The sequence below is a fragment of the Hemicordylus capensis genome, chromosome 5, assembly GCF_027244095.1.
Source record: "Hemicordylus capensis ecotype Gifberg chromosome 5, rHemCap1.1.pri, whole genome shotgun sequence".
Classification (NCBI taxonomy): Eukaryota; Metazoa; Chordata; class Lepidosauria; order Squamata; family Cordylidae; genus Hemicordylus; species Hemicordylus capensis.
Window position 1 is genome coordinate 43,534,086 of NC_069661.1, and position 22,228 is coordinate 43,556,313.

Here is a 22,228-nt window from a genome sequence, read left to right on the forward strand (position 1 = left end):
GAATGGAACAGACCCTTTAAACATATAGAGCTGCCACCTTCATCAAAAGGAATGAGAACAACTGCAAAAGTGGGGAACTTTCTTTGCATACATATCATAGCTCCCACACCAGATCAGGAGATTGAGGCAGTGGTCCTTGTTTTGGGGGAAGGACCTCCAGATAGATCACATCTCAACAGTTCTTTCAGGTTCAGTCTTTCTCCCCAAGGAGCCATATTTAGCTAGTATGAATGTTTACTCAGTTCTCTGTCTACAAAAGGTTACTTACCCAGTGAGACTTTGTGGCTGTCATTCTCTGGATAGCAACTAATTCTGATATCCTCCTGGTGGCTGCAGTCATGCTTTCCCCACTCCCTCTTTGAACACTGGGAGAGGGCAGGCTCCTTTCCTGAGCAGCTGACATCATCCAGCCAGATGGGTCCAGAGCTCTCTTCCAGGTAGCGTTCAGATACACTTTTTCCATTCCTGCATACACAGGGGTTAGTATTATTTATGAATAAAGTACAGCACATTAATACCCAGAAAGGGCAAAGTCTTGAGGCGATTACGGATTGACAATGTTATTGTAGCTTTTGTGGATTAGAGCCCACTTCAACTGTTTAGAAGGAAAAAGGCAGGAACATATTTTGTGTATCAACAAACAGTTTCAAAGCACACCTCAAAATTATTCCACAATCAGACTGGGATTAACATCTGTTAGCAACTATTTTACATTGAACAAATGCTATTCAGTGTCCGCCACCTTTAAATAAACAATTTTTCTGCCTTTATATAAAGGCCCTCATTCAATAGAGCATTTAACCACACATGAAACAGCACAGTCCAAGAGAGAGCCCCACATCCTGGCTTTGTGAGGACATTTCCAAGACTGGGGCTACTCCCCCCAGAGGCTGACCTGAGGTTGACACCTCCACTGGCATGTCACTACCAGTGGGGGTGATCACTAAAGGGCAACAACAAAAGTGAAGTCTGAATCATTCCTTAGGGACACTGTGTGGACATTCCACCCTTGACAGGGCCCCACTCCGTGGTAGAGTACTGTATCTGCTTTTCATGCAGAAGGTCCCAGGCTCAGACCCTGTCATCTTTTTGGGATGAGGCCACAGCTTGGTCATAGAGCATCTGTTTCACATGCAGAAGGTACCAGGTTCAACCCCTGGCATCTCCAGGAAGGGCTGGGAAAGACCACTATCTGAAACCCTGGAGAGCCGCTATCAATCAGTATAGACAATAGTGAGCTAGATGCATTCATGAGCGGGCTCAGTATATGGCAGCTTCCTATGTTCCTCCTTTGGCCATTTCACCTATAATGGAGAGGCCACCTGTGGCTTATTTATGTTTTATGATGTTCTTACAATGGCCCACATGTTCCACTGTTTAACGCAGGCGATTCCCATGTTAAACTAGAAATAATTTAAGTACCACTCCCAAAGCATGAGAATGCTAGTTTAAGTATTTGTGTGCTTGTGCAGGACCACCAACACTTTATTAAGAACCCACAGTTGTATGGGTAGCTGAGAACTGCCCACATTAAACTGCATATGTGGGCCACTGTTTTTATTGATGTGGTAACTCCCTTGGGAGCCGTATAAATGCAGCAAACAAACAAGATATGCAGAATTCTATATTTCATCCTGCATCACTGAAGGCTGGTACACATATAATTTTTGTACCACCTAGGATGAAGCCGTTGGAGGGAGCATGCTATCCTGCAGCTCCATCTAGATTGCTTTACTACAGTTAAGTAAACCAAAGCAAAATGTGTGCAGCAGCCTACATTATCATCTCAATTCCCATTTTTCATATTAACACCTGCATACTCAGCTGATAGATTAGACAGTTCTGCTTCAAAGAACTGTTTTCAGGCAGTATGGATTGCTTAACATGAGTCTGTTAGGAAAGTGACTAAATTACCATGTTGCACCCTGGAGAACAGTAAGAAAACAGACTCAATTTAGAATAAAAACACATTTTGTAGACATGTTGCAAAAACAGATTAATTAACAAGGCTAAATCTGGCCTTTCCCCCCAGTCTGAGCGGATTCCCCCCTGCCCTCCGCAATTAATTTGTGCTGCATATAAATGTGTTTCCTGAAGGACATCATATCAAGCTGACGAGGCTGTAAATGTAACAGTCAAAGCAGGTTTGTATAGAATGCTGTGCAATACATGGAAGCATTGTGCAGAGACTTTTATCAGAACTGCTCTGCAAAGGGATTAGCAGCCCCACAGAAATGGGACTTACTTAAAGCCCAGCTGCCGGCAAACCACGTGCGTGTTCATCTCAGTCCACCCGTCATCGCAGATTGTGCCCCACAGTCCATTGTAAAGCACTTCCAGCCGTCCCTCATGGTTGCCTTTTCCGCCTGCTAGTCTGAGTGCACCATCTGTGGCATTAAAAAGCAGGAGTCAGTTCGGCTTAAGAGACAACCACCAGAGAAAGGAACTGCACCATAAAATGTGCCACAATGGATCCATTATTAGGCTGGATGCTGGTTCTCTGCAATGCTTAACAAGAAAATGGGAGTGGGGATGGAGACCCAATAAGTGCATGTTTCCCACTGCTGCCCTTATGCAACTTCATGGTCCCCTTTAAACAAATCTTAATCATATGACCAGATGTGTGTGCAGCATTATCAAGATTGCAATATGTGTGTTGTATTTGTAACCCGCCATATCCTAGCAGCCCTATGTTACAGAAATAATATATTATAGTGTTATATGTATTATATGTATTAGCAGTGGGGAAATTCTTGACTAACAAGGAGAAAGTTGCTGGTTTGAATCTCCACTGGTACTATATCAGGCAGCAGTGATATAGGAAGATGCTGAAAGGCATCATCTCATACTGAGCAGGAGGAGGCAATGGCAAACCCCTCCTGTATTCTACCAAAGAAAACCACTGGGCTCTGTGGGTGCCAGGAGTTGAAACTGACTTCATGGCACACTTTTACCTTTAAGAATATAAAAAGCATGGCTTCTAGACTCAAAAGTTCAGAATCTCAACTGAACTTGATAGAAAGGAAAAAATAAAGCCGTGTATACAGAAAACCCTTTCATTGGCTTAACCCATTCTTTCCACCCACAATTCCATCTCCCACACAATGGAATGTCCTATTCCCCCCACATCAGCTCTGAAAGTCTACAGTTGGATTCACTATTGAATAAGACACAGAACAGGGGACCCACAAAAATGGAACCTCCTGCAGAATGATTAGCAGAGTGTGCTCCTGTCTGGAAACTGCTCCCTGGAATCCTCCATCATTCTCCGTCATTCAGAAAATTGTGACTACTCCCTCACAGCAGGTCATTTATCTACCCAGCTGTAGGAAAATTTAGAACATTGGTAGCAGAGCTCCCATAAATAACACAAAAATGATTGTTCTGTGGGAGTTTTACAGAATGAGGGCAAGATGTAATGAATGGGTGAATGTGTTTGTGCGCAACTGTATTTGTGGTGGTGGGGTGCTCTTTTTCTGTGTCAGAGAAGAATATGCCATTAATGAGATGTGGAGGCCTGCAATAAGGTTCAGCACAGAGAACGCTGTATTCATCCATCCTCAGTTCCCTTCTTATCCCAACTCCACCTAACTCACATATCTAGTCACGTCACACATTACGTGACAGAACACACATCTGTGATAATATGTATATGCAACAGGGAGTCAAAGCCAACCCTGGCTCTCTATCACATGTCTTCGGATAATACATATGTTTACAAGCATGTGTTATGTATATACATTACCATTTTGCATGGATACATAAAAGCTTTTCTGCTTAGAGCAGTCCACAACTCTAATCTCTATTTTCCAAATATATTAGAGGCTTGTAGTCAAGTTTTTTTTAAAAATTAAAGCATTTTAAATAATTTTATACAATTCTCTAAGAAAACAGAACAATGATGGCTTGATCAGGATATGACAATGATTGCATCAAACTTGACCATCTTTCTCAAGTTATGTCCTACTAAATATTCCCTCCACCCCTATGTTGAAGTGCCTTATGGCTAAGAAACAGAGGGCATCAACCAGACTAAGTCATCACTAAGTCCCAATGAAATTAATGGAACTTTAGTCATGACTAACTTGTCTTGTTGATTTCAAAGGTGCTTAGTCATAATTAACTAGTCTGGATGTTGCAAATAACATGTAGTCTTAAATGTATAAGAAGCCTTTTTGTTTACATGAGTGACACACAAGGAATTCATGCAAAGAAGAAAAAAATGTGTTCTTGTAAAGAAGAAAAAAATATGATGGTTTAACTCAGGCTTTATTCAGAAGCAACTGAATAAAGCATTTATTCTCGTTCTCCTTTCCCTCCTTTTTCTTTCTGATTCCACTCCCCATGCTCTCTACAAGTTCCCCAATGGGACAAACATCCAAACAACAAAATACAAAAGATAACTAGATAGAATACAAAAGAATGCTAGGGGATTTGTGCTACAATCTTGTCTCAGTATAAACAAAGAAGGAGTTCACGACCAATTTTCACAGGCTGTATTTGGTCCAATTCTAACAGTTAAGCAATCTAGATCCTTCACTGCCTACCTGCCAGAGGCGTGCAAGAAACCCCTGCATCTTCTTTGTGGCCACAATTGTGTTCTTGCCAGGAGCTCTTCAGACACTGTTCTATAGACAGCTCATTTCCTGTACAACGCACTTCATCCAACAGCACAGGGCCTGAGCCTTCTCCAAAATAAGCTTGGCTCCATGCCTTGGCAACTCCCCTACACAACATAATAAGAAGAGTGTCAGTGATGGCAAACAGTCAGAAAGCATCTCTCATTCAGCTGCTGAAATATTTTTTACTGCTGGCAGAAATGCTACTCCAAAATGATGAAAGGGACACTGACTAAGGACCCAAATAAGTGCACACTTTTTAGCCTACTTTCCAGTAGGCTTATGAGATCACCCGACTTTTTGTGTGTGTGTCCGTGTGTGTGTCCGTGTGTGTGTCCGTGTGTCCGTGTCCATGCCTGGACCAATATGAACCAATGTATCAATGCCTGGACCAATATGAACCAAATCAGGTACAGTAGGGATGTTGTAGGGATCCAAAATGGAGGACATGTAAACTTTTGAGGCGCAAGTAGACTCATATGTGAACCGCTTAACTGATTTGAACCAAATTTGCTATAGCTGCAGGGACACATAGGGATGCCCAATTGGCGTGGTGTGTGATGATGTCATCCACTCCAATTCAAGATGGCGGCTGCATGAACATCTCAGGCACAAGTGGGCTAATTTGTGGACTGTCTAACCAATTTAAAAGAAATTAGGTACAGTTGCAGTGAGTGACACATAGGGACACCTTAATGCCATAATTTGTGATGATGCCATCCACCCTGATTCAAGATGGCGGACACGTAAACCTTTGAGCCGCAAGTGGGCTAACTTGTGAACCGCTTAACCTATTTGAACCAAATTTGCTACAGCTGTAAGGACACATAGCTATGCCCTAATGGCATGGTGCATGATGATGTCATCCACTCCAATTCAAGATGGCGGCCACATGAACATTTGAGGGGCAAGCAGGCTAATTTGTGGATTGTCTAACCAATTTGAACCAAATTGGTACAGTTGCAGTGAGCGACACACATTGAAACCTCAATAGCATAGCTTTGATTATGTCAATCATGCCGATTCAAGATGGCATAAACATATGAGGCACAAGTGGGCTAACTTGTGAACAGCTTAACCAATTTGAACCAAATTTTCTGCAGCTGTCAGAACATCACCTCAATGGCATAGTTTATGATGATGTCATCCATCCCTATCCAAGATGGCGGATGCATGAACATTTGAGGCCAAGATATCTAACTTGGCAATCTCGATTTGAACCAAATTTAGTCCAGTTGTGGAGACAGTGAAAGGAAAGTAGGCTGATTAATTCTTACTAGAGCAACTTGTCACACATTAAAATTGACCAGAGGGGTGGGAGCAGGAATACTCTCCTCTCCTGATCTTTGCTTGTTCAGCTCAAGATGTGCAGAGATCTGTAGGGCTCTTGCTGCACAATTGGAAAGGCAGTATAGAAATCGAATAAATAAATAAATAAATAAATTAAATTAATTAAAGCTGTTTTTTCATCCAACCAATTGTGAAGAAAGAGCTGGATCTGTGTACAGATCTACACACACATTAAGCTGAACACAGAGGTTGGGCGCGGTGGATCCTGCTCCACCCTCTCCAATCATCCTATTTAACCCATGAATGTGGGGTTACTTAAGGTCTAAGTTTCTTAAAAAGGAACAACTTATAGAAATGTGTACTGCCTACTAAATAACTACATTTTCATTTTTTTAAAAAAGAGTGTATCTGCCTTTAAGAAAACCATTCTATCCATATGCTTCCTTTCTTAGTTTAGTCATTTAAGGACAAGTGGGCAACGAAAAATATTTCAAAATCTATTTTTATATTATACAAACAAAAAAGAGGGTTGAAAGAGGGAGGCAAATAGACACAAAGAGCAATATAGACAACAAGGCACTCAAGAAGCAGGACAAGTCTAGCCATATGTCAAGGAAACAAGGGAAGCTGGAATTCAAAACAAACCCACTTGTATACGAAAAGACCAGACACTTATTTATGATATTTAGAGTTTAAATCCCCAGTCTTAAATTTAACCTTGGATTTGCACTTCAGTGTTCTTTTAAGTTACTTTTCCTAAAAGTTCTATCGTAAATGTCCTGCATGACTCATAAATGTGTGTTGTGGTTTTTCACATTGTTTATAAGACATCTGGCTGTCTCCTTCGCCCACAGGCTAAAGCAGTTTCAAAATATCAGAAGTGAATCTTGTAAACTCAGGAAAGCTGCCAGCTACAAGGACCAGTGCTAGTTTGAAGAGAAAGGGTCAAGAAAGCAGATATAAATTAGAGCACTCAGCAAGAAAGAATGTACTTCCTGTCGTAGTAAAATATAGAATAAAAATGCCTCTTGGAAATCTAAAACGACATATTAATGGAATTGAAAATGAAGCATGGGGTACCTTTTTTTGAGAGAGAGATTACCTCCTGTTTCTTACAAATTAAAGCAAATGCATTACTGTTTCATCAGCAGATTTTGACACACTTTCTCCTCAAAGAAAAGAACGTTTATTCCAGGCCTAGACAGTTTGTGACTGGGTCTTCAACAAAAAGTGAAAATGGGCCCCTGCCCACCCCCCTGACCTTCTTCTTTAGACAGGCATGAAAGGAAAAGCAAAGAGCAAGCTATCACCCAGGCAGCAGGTTCCCCACTCTCTCAAGGGACCACTCTCTCAAGGGACCAGGGCATTTGTTGTCCCCCCCCCCTTCTTCAAAGGGGACAGCCCACCAAGCCAACACAGCTAACTAGCCAATGTATGGCAGCCCAAAAACCTCCTGCTTTTGCCCCCTGCCTATTTTTGAACTCGACCATAGAAAATATTTTATAGAACTAGTTAACAAGAAGTGTTCTGAAGACTGACAGGGTATGCTTTGCTTGGGATAACTTTGGGTGTACTCTCGTCTATCTATCTATCAAATTGGTAGACTGCTCCAAATATTCATCTCCGAGTGGTTTACAACAACATAAAACAAAGACAGACAAAAATGAAAACCTTAGAACAATTTAAAACCACCATCAAATTAAAAAGCTTGGGTGAAAAAAATGTGTCTTTAAAGACTTTTAAAAAGTTGTCAGGGATGGAAAGACACTTATTTCAGCAGGGAGAGCATTCCAGAGTCTCGGTGAAGCACCAGAGAAAAGGCCTGTCCCTGTGTAGCCACCAGACGAGCTGATGATCTCTAATGGGAAGTGGGGCTCATGGTGAAGGCAACATTACGGCTTTATAGGTTATAACCAGCACCTTGTTTCCCACTGGAAACTTACTGGTAGCAAGTGTAGTTCTTTTAGTATAGGAGTAATATGTTCTCTCCAAGATGACCCAGAGAGCACCTGACAACCGCATTCTGTACCAACTGCAGTTTCCGGACTATGTACAAAGGCAGCACCACATAGAGCACATAGTCAAGTCTGGAGGTTACCAGCATATGTACCACTATTCTGAGGTTGTTTATCTCATGAAACAGGCCCAGCTGGCGTATAAGCAGAAGCAGATGAAAGGCACCTCTGGACCCTGCCTCAACCTAGGATACCAGGGAGAGGTTTGGATTGAGAACAGAGATGGGCAGTATCTAAAATATGTGTATTTTAAAATAAGTATTTTTTGTAAACTGCCTTGGGATGTCTTCTGAAAGGCGGTATAAAATTGAACAAGTAAGTATTTTCAATACTTTTGTATTTTGTATCTAAAATACTTTTCAGAACAGTATTTTGTATCTAAAATACATTTGTTCAGGTATTTGGTATTTTTTAAATACATTGCCAAAACCCAAATACATCAGCCAATCATTGCTTTGGGGGGTTTTTTTGCTTCAGGAGCTGCCTTTTTATTGCAAGCAAGCAGCCCATTAGCACCAGCAAGTTCGTATGCTCAAGTTCATCAGTCAGTTGAACAACCTTGGGTACAGTTGTAGTGAGTGACACACAGGGCACCTCAGTGGTGTAGTTTGTGATGATGTCATCCATCCTGATTCAAGATGGCAGAACCATAAACTTTTGAGGCACAAGTGCCTCAACTTGTGAACCACTTAAAACGATTTGAACCAAATTTGAAACAGCTATAGGGGCACCTCAATGGCGAAGATTGTGATTATGTCATCCACCCCAATTCAAGATGGCAGACATGTAAACTTTTGAGGTGCAAGTGCACTAACTTGTGAACAGTCCAACCGATTTGAACCAAATTTGCTACAGCTGAATGGACACATAGGGATGCCCCAATAGTGTAGTTTGCGATGATGTAACCCACCCCAATCCATGATGGTGGATGCATATACTTTTGAGGCACAAGTGCACTAACATGAGGACTGTCTAACTGATTTGAACCAAATTTGGAACAGCTGTAGTGAGTGACACACAGGGACACCTCAATGGTTCTGTTTGTAATGATGACATCCACCCGGATCCAAGGTGGTGGACACATTAACATTTGAGGCATAAGAGATCTAACTTGTGGACCTCGATTTGCACCAAATTTAGTCCAGATGTAGATATAGTGAAAGGAAAGTAGGCTGATTAGTTCTTACTAGAACAACTTGTTAAAACTATGTAATCAATTGTTGATGAAGAGTGATTTCTAGAAATATAAATAATGAATACATATAGATGAATGCACCTGTTTCTGCCCTGGGGACTGGGTTTAGCCATAGGAACTTAAGAAGCTGCCCTATACTGAGTCAAACCCTTGGTCCATCTAGCTCAATATTTTCTACACAGATTGGCAGCAGCTTCTTCAGTTTTTGTAGGACAAATCCAAGCACATTAGCATGTTGTATGGGTATCCCATTGTCCAGCTATTTTTTAGATATAATACTAGCTTAACATCAAGTGGTCCTGTAGAATGGTTGTTTTCTTTTGCTGGGATGATTCACAACCCCAGGAGGCACAAAGTGAGTGATTTAATTTTTGAAAAACTTGTATTTCTTAAAGGAAATGGAAACAAGTTTGGATAAGTAATGAACATCTCAAAATTGTTTCCTTTTTTCCCTGTTTTCCTTTTCGTATTTTGTATTTTAAAATACTATTTTGTATTTTTTTTGGTTGTTTACAAAAGCCCTGCCTTTTTCATGTGCCCACGTGTTTCCAACCTGTCCATTCTGTATATTAGAAAAGTATTAGGTACCACAAGAACCGCATAAGCCTCCAGTTCACTTTCCTCACAAGGAAACCTACTCTGCACAGCTGTTTGTGGAATTTCTTACCACTTAAGCAAGTAGGGAGTATGAAGTACAGTTATAGAATATGCAAGAACAGCAGCACATAGCAAACCTTTTCCACTAACTCAACTAGTTGAACAGGTAGTTTATAAGCCAACTAGGTATGACAACTGTTGGGGACGGCAGAAGATCCAATACATCTGAGGAGATCACAATGTCATTAAGCTTGAGAGAACACTGAAATAATCAGTCATTCTTTTTCAAATATTTTTACTTAATGTGCAGTAAGTTATTGATATAAGTTTCTAAGATACCATTTTGAAAAGGACACCAGCCACACTTTCAATTATAAAAACTATAGGGCAAGATCCAGACTTAGTCATGATGAAGCACCACTGAAACAGATGAGACAAGTTAGTCATATGCTAAAGTCCTAATGAATTTAAAATGACTTAGTCAAGAGTAACTTAGTCTAAATCCTCCTTTTAACTTTTTTAAAAGCACTTTCTGTATCCTTCAGTATTCCTTTATTTATTGTTCCTCGTGACACTGGTAAGGACATATAGCTGTACAACAAGAGGAAGAAAAACATGGTATGGTGAAAAATCAACACCACTGCGTAATGTAGAAGCAAGTTAGTGTGTGAAAGATTCTTTCCAGGTGCAAAGAATTGAGCTTGATTACCTTCAGACCCCCTGCTTTTAGCCCCAGGATTCTACATGCTCTGTGTCAAGGATGTAGTTGCTGGACTACAAGTCCCATCATTCCCAGCCACAGTGGTAAATAGTCAGAGATTATGGGATTTGTATGTCAGAGATTATGGGATTTGTAGTCCCACAACAGCTGGAGGGCTGAAGTTGTGCAGCTCTGCTCTATATACATGCTCTGCAGAGGCCAAACATCCAAATGATATAATAGACAATTTTCTCCGCATACTGGAAAGTATTTAATTAGATGAGCAGTATTCTCTCCTTGTCACTGGCAAACTAATCCTGGTGGGTTTTATTGCACAGTAATGCCAAATAAAAGCTGCACGAGAGGAAGATTATTGCAGAAAGTTTATTTTACAATTTGCAGAACATTTCCAGCTGCATTAAATTTAAGGTGATGTGCACATCTGAAGCCCTCTCCTTATCCCGCCCCACCCCCAGACACTGTTTCTTTCCTCTCTTGGTCAATTTCAGTCCAAGAATAACGAGCCTACCTGCTAAACCATCTTGCTGTTCTTTTTGAGATTCTGAGTCTTTAGGTTCATATAAAAACATCTGGCTGGGGACTATTTAATGACAGCTATCATTTACTAAACAAAGGGAACAAAAGGCAGACTAGTCAAGCTCTCTAGTAAAAAGAAATCCCAAAAACTACAAACATGAGTGCAAGACAAACATGATTTCCAATGGGTAATTTACAATTCCAAACACACATGCATCATATGAAGAAACAGGATTCCACTAACTTGAGTTACAGACTTAGTATGGGATTAGGGTACCATGAAACTGAAAACCTCTTTCTTCAGTGGGGCTGTGACCCTTTCCAGAGCAGACAATCTACCTACTCCTAAGTCAGCAGGCTCACCCATCATTAACAGCAACATCTTGTCTGGAGTAAGCCTATTCACTCTCACACACTCATTATAAACTCCAGATGTTGATTCAGAGAACACACTGCTACATCTGGATCAGAGGAAAAGGAGAAACAGAGCCATAAGCATACTGAAGACATCTTACCCCAAATCCTCATATCATCTCTTCTAATAGTTTCATGTAGGTGTTAAACAGCACAAAAGACCAGATGGAGATCTGTGGCTACCCACACAACAATTTCCACAGAGCTAAATACCTTCCAGTACAGTTACCTTCTGAACAGATAAAAATAGAACTACTGCAAAGCAGTGATCTCTGCGCTTAAATGGGCAACGCAGAAGCATACCTTCATCAATGGATCTGAAAATCACTGAAAAATCTAGGACAGTCAAAGGGATCATTAACTTGCTACCAAAATTAAGTAGCTAACCGTCCTCTAATCAGGGAGGAGTTCCATGGGTGGGGACTCCTGTCATCTCCCTATTGTCATGGACAGATCACCATCTGGTTAAGGTAGATTATTACCCATCTCTGCAGGAGTGAAGGACCTATTAGATTATTGCACCCAAGGAGGTTATTGGATCCAATAGGATTCCAAGAAGCCTTCGAAGGGATTAGGGTTGGTTTTGCTCATGATTCTGTCAATCCTCTGGTACAAAGATGGATTAATGAACTCACTAGAGCAGTAGACACAATAGCTCCTAAGCGTCCTCTCCAACTTGCTTTAAAGACAGCCTCATGGGATTCGGATGAATTATAGGAGCTGAAGCAGCGAATTAGACAACTAGAGTGCAAGTGGAAGAAGACTCAGTGCGAGTCTGAATGGGCATGACACAGAGCACATTTGAAGATCTATGCTCTGGCAGTGTGGGTGACAATGAAGCAGTTCTTTTCTGCCTGCATTGCTTCCACAAATTCATGTCAAACTGAGTTGTCTAGGGTTGTGAGGGGACTAGTATGTACCCCCCTCCCCCTTGAATTTAAACTTGGAACCATCAGTTAGAGATGTGCACAAATTGATTTTTCAAATTTGATTTGTGCCCAAAACAAATCACCCATGATTTGTTTTGTATCCAAATCTACCCCCTCCAAATCACCCCAGATTCAATTTGTATTTGCTTTGATTCAATTTGGATTTGGACCGATTCAGACCTAGGTCTGAACAAGGTCCTAGGGGCACCAAATTTGGGTGGTGGGTAAGTCCCCATGGGTGCCACCTAACAACCAAAGTTCAAGGCAGTGGGACACTTGGTTGATTTTTAATGAATTTTTTTAGTTTTTACTTATTTTGAACATTTCTGCATAGGAAACAATGGGGATTCGAAATTGCCATATCCTAATCCTAAAACGGATCCCCAGCTTTCATTTTAAAAAAAAAGCTAAGCTCTAGCCCTTGTAGAATTGGAGTTATGGAACAAAATGTGTGGTCACCATTTTTCAAGTGTTTGGATTCTTTCGTGTATAACAAGTTTTCCTCATAATGAATCCCTACGAGTATTCATTGCACACCTTCATTTCTTCTGTTCATTTTGACTGTCACTGGACAGTGCCAACTGTCAACTGCCATGTGCCAACTACACCCTCCCCCTCCACCTGCAAGGCAGTGGGATACCCATTTTAATTTTTAGGAATATTGGAATGTTTAGATTCTTTGGTGTCTAATAACCTTTCCTCATAATGAATCCCTATGAAGATTCATTATATGCCTTTGTTTCTTTGGTTCATTTTGACTATCATTGGACAGTGCCAACTGTCAACTGCCATGTGTCAACTACACTCACCACACACACACACACACACACACACACACACACACAGAGGTACTCAGTTTATTTTTTTTTTTAGGTATTTTTGAAGTGTTTAGATTCTTTGGTGTCTTCATTACACACCTTCATTTCTTCTGTTCATTTTGACCCCACTGCTTTGCATGTGGTGGGGAGGGGAATTAGTGGCATCCCATGTTCCAACTACCTGGCAATCCACAAGCCACTAGGTACTCAGTATATATTTTAGGAACTTTTGAGGTGTTTAGACTCTTTGGTGTGTAATGAATCCTCATAGGGATTCATTATGAGGAAAGGTTATTAGACACCAAAGAGACTAAACACTTGGGGGGGGGGAATCCTAGAACATAAACTGAGTAGTATCCCACTGCCTTGCGGGTGGGAGTGGGGTGTAGTTGGCACATGGCAGTTGAAAGTTGGCACTGTTGAAAAGACAGTCACAAGGAATAGAAGAAATGAAGGTGTGTAATGAATCCTCATAGGGATTCATTGAGGGAAAGTTATTATACACCAAAGAATCCAAACACTTAGAAAGTAGTGAACACACATTTTGCTCCATAACTCCACTTGTACAAGGGCTAGAGCTTAGCTTTTTTTAAATGAAAGCTGGGAATCTGGGGGAATTAATAGGATGGATCTGAACCTTGATTCAATTTGACTCAGGCGTGATTGAATTTGTACCCGAATCTAGCCAATGGACCACAGGGGTGATTTGTTTTGTCTCCAAATCACCCAAATCAGCTAGATTTAGGTACAAATTGATTTGTACCCAAATCAATTTGCACATCCCTACCATCAGTCACTCACTGTGACGTCTTTCCTACATTTTGTGGATAAAATCTCTCAGATTTGAGACGAGCTGGATTCCACAGTTACTGCAGAGTCTATTGTGGAGGTGTCCGGCAACTCCTCTTATGGGATTAGATTGGATCATTTTCAGTTTGTGACTCCTGAGGAAGTGGACAAACTGCTTCAGACTGTGCGTCCTACAACCTGTTCTCTTGACCCTTACCCAACTTGGTTTATCTCATATCTAGACCTATTCAAACTGGCTTTCAGGTGAGCTATAGGGTTGAGACTGCCTTGGTTGGCCTGATGGATGATCTCCAACTGGCTATCAACAGAGGGAGTGTGACTCTGCTGATCCTTTTGGTTTTCACTACCATCGACCATGGTATCCTTCTGGACCGCCTGAGGAAGGTGGAATAGGGTGGCACTGTTTTACAGTGGTTCCGCTCCTACCTCTCTGGCAGATTCCAGATGGTGTCGTTTGGAGACTGTTTTTCTACTAAGCTGGAACTGAAGTGTGGAGTCCCACAAGGCTCCATACTGTCTCCAGTGCTCTTTAATATCTACATGAAACCTCTGGGAGAGATCATCAGGAGGTTTGATGCTGGGTGTTATCAATATGCTGATGACACCCAAATGTATTTCTCCATGTTGACCACATCAGGAAATTGAATATCCTCCCTAAATGCCTGCCTGGAGGCAGTAATGGGCTGGATGAGGGATAACAAACTGAAGTTGAATCCAAATAAGATAGAGGTACTGACTGTGCGGGACTAGGCCCCAAGAGATGGTTTAGATCTGCCTGTTCTGGATAGGGTTACACCCCCCTGAAAGATCAGGTTCATAGTTCCTTTGGTTCCTGGACTCAAAGCTCTCCCTGGTTTCTCAGGTTGCCTGAGGTGGTGGCCAGGAGCGCTTTTTATCTGCTTCGGCTGATAATTCAGCTACATCCATTTCTAGAGGTGAATGACCTTAAAACAGTGGTACATATGTTGGTAACCTCCAGGCTTGACTACTTTAATGCACTCTACATGGGGCTGTCTTTGTATGTAACAATTACAGTTGGTACAGAATGCGGCAGACTAATCGGTCTCTGAGACAACATGAAGGGATCACATTACACCGGTTTTAAAGCTACACTACACTGGCTGCCAACATGTTTCCGGGTGAAATACAATATGTAAAACTGCACTGGCAGCCAATATGTTTCTGAGTGAAATACAAAGTGCTGGTTATTACCTATATAGCCCCTAACAGCTTGGTTCCAGGCTATTTAAGAGAGCTCCTCCTTTGTCATAATCCCCGCCACCGGTTACAATCTTCTGGAGATGTCTGGTTATCATTGCCACCAGCTCATTTGGTGGCGACCCAGGAACTGGCTTTCTCTGTGGCTGCCCTGGGACTTTGGAATATGCTCCCTGCTGAAATAAGAGCATCTCCTTCTCTGTTTGTTTTCAGGAAGACCCTCAAGACTCTCCTGTTTTATCAGGATTTTAATTAGAATTAATTTTAATAACTTGTTTTAATAATTATTTCATTCTTTTGTCATGTATTTTAATTTGTGACTTTTAAATATTTTTAATTTTGTACACCACCTATAGATGTACATATCAGGAGGCATAAAAATATGATTGATTGATTGATGATAAAATTGTCAGGGGTGACCAAGGCAGTTTCAGTCCCAAAACAAGGTAAGAAGCCCAGCTAACATGGTCCAGATAACCTGTGTTATCCACAGTGACCTGGAGCTAATTTACCAGCACCCATTCAACATCATTCCCAAAATGACAGATGGAAATCTATATATGATAGGCCTGTGCAAATTCAGATTTGAAAATTCAGCTGCTATCCATCTGAATTTCCCAAAATTAGTAAAAATTGGTAATATCAAAATCTGATAATTTTTTTAAAAAAATGGATCAGTAAAGTTGCAATTAAGACCAAAATATCGAAATTAATATCGGAGATATATCAAAATTTTGGAATCAGAAGAATGGATTTTTCCTATAGAGGTGAATGGAAAAATTGGGGGGGGGGATCACTAACTCACTTACTGACCCTTGAGCCTTGAAACTTGCCACACATGTGAGGAAGCGGGTCAGGGGCCCCTGTAGTGAATTTGAATAGAATTGGTCAATCCCATGGTTTTTAATGATTTTTTTTAAAGGCCAAAAATGGTGTAATCTGGCTTGCTTCAAGTCAGAACTTTAGAAAAGCTTCTTAAACTGATGATCCCCCTTGGATCATCATTCCACCAGCATGTGGAGGAAGGCCCTTTGCCTTCATGAAAAGGGGTAACAGCATGCCCCTTTTATATTTCCAGAAAGGATGGGTATATAGTTATGAAATCTGACACACATGAAGTCCACACTGGTAGAACTCTTTTTTCCCCCAGGGCTATGGGTAACTTCTCTGATTTTTGGTGAATTTTATTTTTATTTTTGTGGGAGGGGGGCTAAAAATAGGGAAAACAGGGCTAAAACTGGCTTGTTTCAAGCCATAACTTTGTACAAAATTCTGGATCCCTAGGGCTATCATTCCACTCCCAAGTGGAGGAACAAGGATATTCCTTTGATCTTTATATTAATTTTTGTCTTCCCCATTGCAGAAGTACAAAGTCAGGAAAAGTGAAAGTACTTTGAATGTTTCTGGTTTTGTGCTTAGAAATAATTTCTCACTTTCCCTTCTCACCATTTAAGTTTAATTTGGATTCAAATTCTGAATCCAATCCAATATCTGCTTTCAACAGAGCCCATAGAATCTGAATCCGATATTGCCAAAATTGGAATTGGGTTGAATCCAAATCCCAATTTTCTGAATGCACAGGCCTAATATATGAGGACTATCTCAACAAGGATCTCACTGGCGTTTTTTCAAAGAGATTGGAAATATTCTTTCCTATAGGGAGGCACAGATCACCTCACAGAAGATGCTGGCAACTCTCTCAAGGTCAGATTTAATCAGCCACATTGGGTATAAGTAGTTGGTCAAACCTCTCTTCAAGACTTTGTCCACATATTCAGCTGACAAAAGCTGAAACTCATTCAAGGAAATGGGAGTAAAGATAGTCTATTCTAATTGCTTCCAATACAAGACCTGCAGTCAACAGGAAATGTTGACAGATCGCAGGTAGCCAATTATCTATTCCAAAGTGTTTCATAAATAAGTCACAGCAGCCTACTGAGTACTTCTCAGTAGTTTAGGGATACTCAATACAATGCAACCTCACACCCATAAGTCTCCCCTCCCCTGCAAAGTGATGGATAAGACCCCATGTTTTGAGTCTCCCTAGAGGAAGCAAGAGGCTGCCATTTCCACCAGCAGCCCTGCGCAACTTATAACATTCAGTTTCCCAATTAGAAGTTCAGAGGGCTGATCAAAGAATGCAGCAAAATCAATTAACCTAATTATTAGCCCCATTTTAAAAATGTAAAGCATGCATTTGAATTGGCTTGAACACCTTTGTTCGTTAGCAGTTATGAGTTTTATAACTGAATACAACAGAATTGAAAAAAACTAACCCAAGGCCAAGCTGCCGGCAGACTACCTCAGCATCAGCATCATCCCATTGGTCATCACAGATGGTTCCCCACTGACCAGCATGGTAGACCTCTACTCTTCCTTCATGAGCACTGTTTCCATCAATCAGCCGAATGGGGATAAAATTGGAGGCTGAAGTAAAACACAAAATGAAAAAAATTAAGCCGTGATTTCTCAGTTGAACAGCAAGAGCTTCCTGATTTGAACTCGTACAGCCTAGTAACATTTTTGTCAATTTCATTTGGCCACAGTATAACATAACAATATATCTAGAGCATTAACTCCAGGGTAGAAATGTCAACTGAAGGTGGGGGGGAATTAAATGTTCTGCATGTTATAAACCTGATTGGTTGGGTGGGGACCATCAGCAATGCTCACTCTCCTTACTGAATATGAATATAAAATATAAGAGCCCTTCTGAATCACCACAAGTTTCCAACAGTAGTCAACCAGATGCTTCTGGGAAACAATCTCAAAGAGATATATTCAGCTATGGCTATTATTTATTATTATAATTATTAGACTGCAACTCAGCCATTCTGGAAGGGGATTATAGGAGCTGAAGTCCAACAACATCTGGGGACCCAAGATTGAGAATCCCTGGAATCGCGCATTGTGTCAAGTTCTTCCCAAGCTGTGGTCATAGAATGCTTGCAACTACTGACACAAGATGCTCCCCAACAGCCAGTCATCTTGCATTAGTTGGCAACGTGTCATGGATGCAAGAGTTTTTATGTATTTATTAACTTACTTTATAATTAGTGATAAAAAAGGAGGGATGATGGGGAAATTAACCCTGACAATTTGAAGAATGAGTCATGGAACGTTAAGATTAGAGCAGAAGTCTAGTGTACCTACACATCTGGGGAGCAGATCTCAAAAGGATATTGTAGTGCTGGAAAAGATGCAGAAGATAGCAACTGAAATGATCAAGGAGTACAAGGACATTTTCTATGAAGAAAATCTAAGATTTTTAGTTTAGAAAAGGGTTGACTAAAAAGAGGGAATTTTCAGCCTGGTGTAGAGAGAGAGAGAGAGAAAGCTCTTTCACTTGAACAAGCAATGAAATTGACTGGCAGTAAATTCAGGATTGACAAAATATTTTCTCATACAATGCATGATTAACTTATGGAATTTGCTGCCACAAGATGAGGTGATAGCCATTGACTTAGAAGGCTCCAAAAGGAGATTACACGAATTCATGTCTAGTTTTTTCAGTGGCTATTAGTTTCATTAGGTATATAAAATCTCTAGGTTTAGACTAGTCAGTAAGCCTCTGTGTATCAGCTGCTACAAGGATGGGAGCAAAACAGCAGGGCATGAGTCGGGTGATGGGTATTGCCTTCATGTGCTACTTGTGGGTTTCACACAAGCATCTAGCCACTGTAAGAAATAGGATGCTAGTCTAGGTGAACCCCTGGTCTGATCGAACAGGAACATAGGAAGCTGCCATATACTGAGTCAGACCATTGGTCCATCTAGCTCAGTATTGTCTGCACAGACTGGCAGCAGCTTCTCCAAGGTTGCAGGCACGAGTCTCTCTCAGCCCTATCTTGGAGATGCCAGGAAGGGAACTTAGAACTTTCTGCATGCAAGCATGCAGGTGCTCTTCCCAGATATCCTTTAAAAGGGAATATCTTACAGTGCTCACACATGTAGTCTCCCATGCTTAGCAATGGGGACAATTCATGCTTGCTACCACAAGACCAGCGCTCCCCACTTCACGAAGGCTCTTCTGATGGTCTTAAGGTGCTTCCTTCCTCTCTTAGCAACTTGGTGCCAACTCTGATGGCAGACATTCTCTGTGTTTTTAGAAGGGTGTTGGATAAATGTCCCAAGATTACCAGTTGCTATGCTGTTCTAGATCTGAAAACAAAATGCCAGGGGCAACTGTAGTCCAGAGAACCATCAGTGTATTATGAAAGGGAAGCAGTTCCAAACCTGATGTTAAGTAAGCTCAGAAGTTCTTTTTGCCTTTGATGCTTTGAGAATGGCATAGAGTTCTAACAAAGTTTTAGGAGAAAGTTACCCTATCTAGGTCCTCAGGAGTTTGCATTCATGGATATGCGAAAAAGTGTTTAAATGAAATGATGGATTATTACTCCAATATAATTCAATTAGTTAAATGCATCTTCACAGCAACTTCCCTTCCCCCCCTCTTGTAATATAGTTAAGGTGCATGAGAACTATCCTTAGATGATCTCAGTGCATTTTACACAGACAGGTTAAACAAGATATGGCTTTATATCTCCCTTCACTTGCTTTTACTTGTGCTTCAAGCCTAAACAACTCTCTTGAAAAATCTACATATTATTACAGCAGAAAAGTATTATGCGGATTACATAAACTAATAATTTCTCTCTCTGTGCTGAGTTTATTTAAAAATTAAATCAGTCATTATGTCTAAATTACTTGTAACACTGTCATACTTACAATTTATGCTTTTGTTGGAAAGCAGGCATTTTGGAACTTCATGTACCATGAAATACAATCATTTACAATGGCAAATGGCAACACAAATAAATAAACCAACTCTTTGCTCTAACCTGCCGCCTCTTCAAACGAAGTTCATTAATTTCCAACAGCTCACCACTACTTAGGGTATGATGAAGAAAGCAGTAGAAAGCACAAGTAGCATTTGTTTCCTGTTCTTTATCTCATCTGAAATGCAACTTCCACATTTTCCTGCCCTAGCAGTGCGCAACCTGTCTCCACTCAGGATTCTGAGATCAACTAAAGCACAATTTGAATTTTAGATGAGATGGAGACCCTCGTGCTTCCTGCTCCAACCACAATAAAATTAACCAGGGTTTGCATGTGGACATCTTGTGACTTTGTTCCATAATTATACTAACGTGTGATACTTTATACTATATGTAAATAGTATATATACTACCTTTACACTATAGGTTTATACTATTAACATTTGATTGTTCCAGCTCTGGATTCCTCTCAAAAATGCATTCCATCATGGTCTCTGGTGCTTTTGATCCCTTGGGTATTTTAGCTTCATTAACAATACAAATAAAAGGGAGGAGCCACAGCTGAATGGTAGAGCACCTGCTCTGCTGGCAGAAGGTTTCAGGTTCAGTCTACAGGAGGCTTTACACACACGGATTTTACCTTGAATCTCCTCCAAAATGGAGTGTGCCAGTCCACATATTAGCTGCATTTACCCTGAAGTTGCTGAGAGCTATCAGGGACCAGTACAGACCAGACTCTGTTGCCCCCAATTCATAGTTACGCATTCATAATTCCAAATTATGTCTGGCTTTTAAAAATCCTTTATTTTCAGTGGCTTTTAAAAGAAATAAAAAACCCAAGGCTCCTGTTATGACCTGAAGTTTCTCTGTGATGTGTGATGGGGCTTCTTTTCAAACTAATGCTTTCTTTCTTTTTTTGTTTGCTGGGTGGATTTCCAGAAATCCACCCAGGTGTCAGCAAAGGAGAATTTGACAGCTTGGTCTGGTGTGCTCTTTGAGTAATTTGCAATTGCAAGCACTTGGGGCGGGGGGAAGGGTTGTGGCAGATTGATACACTTCTGTAGAGGGAGTCCAGAAGGGGAAGGAGAAATTCCCAAGTTAAATGCAAGATGTAACCTGAGCCCTTTGTGTCTGAGGTGATTCCATTGGCTGCATTTTTCTTCATGGCAAAGAGAAAGCAATGATTTCTACTTTAAACTTCCCTGCCTCTTAAATGTTCCGGGGGGTGTGTCCGGGGTGGGGGGGCATGAGGTGAAGAAGGCAGTCACTCAAAAAGGCAGGGTTAGGGTTAGGGTTAAGCGTTCTGTTGTTTGATCCAGCTGCTAGGCAACTTGTCATGCCGTTCTTCCATAACCAGCTGTCAAACTAACAACAACAACAAGCTCTCTCACCCCCTCCTCTGGGATGCGATTGGTTGGAGAAAAAAACCAGCGCAAGCTGGAGCAAGCTGTGGGAACGCACACAGGAAAAAGATCTACAGGGATTGTGGAGAGGAGCCAACCCTATGTGAACCGTCCATTTAATCCCCTGAATTAAACATCTGCAAATCTGCTGCGAAGCAGATTCGCTCTTCAGATACCCCACGGCATGAAGCCATATGTGAATAACTCCCAGATAAGGCTGGGAATGTCTTGTGGCCAAAGCTGTTCTTTCAGTTTCTTTCTAGTCCATAGTGGTAGTCCTAGTCCACAACTGGACACACACATACACATACACAGAGCAATGCAAGTATGTATCAAACAACACATGCATACAAATGAACCAATTATCATGGTGGCAGTGACAGGAAAAGGAGTTGCTGTGGTTGTGGGAATCATTGCTGGCTTAATATATACATTTCAGCCTGATCCGCACTTAAGTTTCTCCATATGATTCTGGATATGATTACGGCCAAAGACATGCTGTGACTGTCCATAGATAGAAGAATGACGGCATGAACTATAGGAAGATTTCAACATACTTTATTCCAGCCCTCCCCAAATGAACCAAGTTTTGTAATATTTTCAAATCAAGAAGGTCTCGCAAAGCAGACTAAAGAAGCTTTTTTGATGCGTACTATCTTGAATGGGAAAGAAATATTTCTTGCATTAAAAGTTTGCACATATATAAATATCAGAGGCTGCAGCAGTAGCTACAGAAAGGCCCTTCGAAGCATGGTTTGACAAAGAACAACACAGTGCCTTAACCATTTTTGCATCTCTGTGCAGTTACTATCTGGGAAAGTAATTAAGCCTGTGAGCACAGTGCACTCTTCTAGCCTGGCAAACTCACAGAGGAAAAGAATGACTTAAATATCATTGATCATTTG

At 41.0% G+C, this 22,228-nt stretch overlaps 1 protein-coding gene across 2 annotated transcripts in view; it reads right to left on the reverse strand.

Moving 5' to 3' along the window:
* The window catches only part of PRSS12 (serine protease 12), a 93,564-nt gene that overhangs the window by 46,334 nt on the left and 25,002 nt on the right, over positions 1–22,228 (reverse strand). For both annotated transcript variants that reach the window (XM_053255037.1, XM_053255038.1), the window contains exons 4-7: positions 17,419–17,569; positions 4,548–4,726; positions 2,246–2,387; positions 269–465 (exon numbers count right to left, since the gene is read on the reverse strand). In XM_053255037.1, the coding sequence (XP_053111012.1) occupies positions 269–465; positions 2,246–2,387; positions 4,548–4,726; positions 17,419–17,569 (669 nt within the window). The remainder of the gene's footprint in view (positions 1–268; positions 466–2,245; positions 2,388–4,547; positions 4,727–17,418; positions 17,570–22,228) is intronic.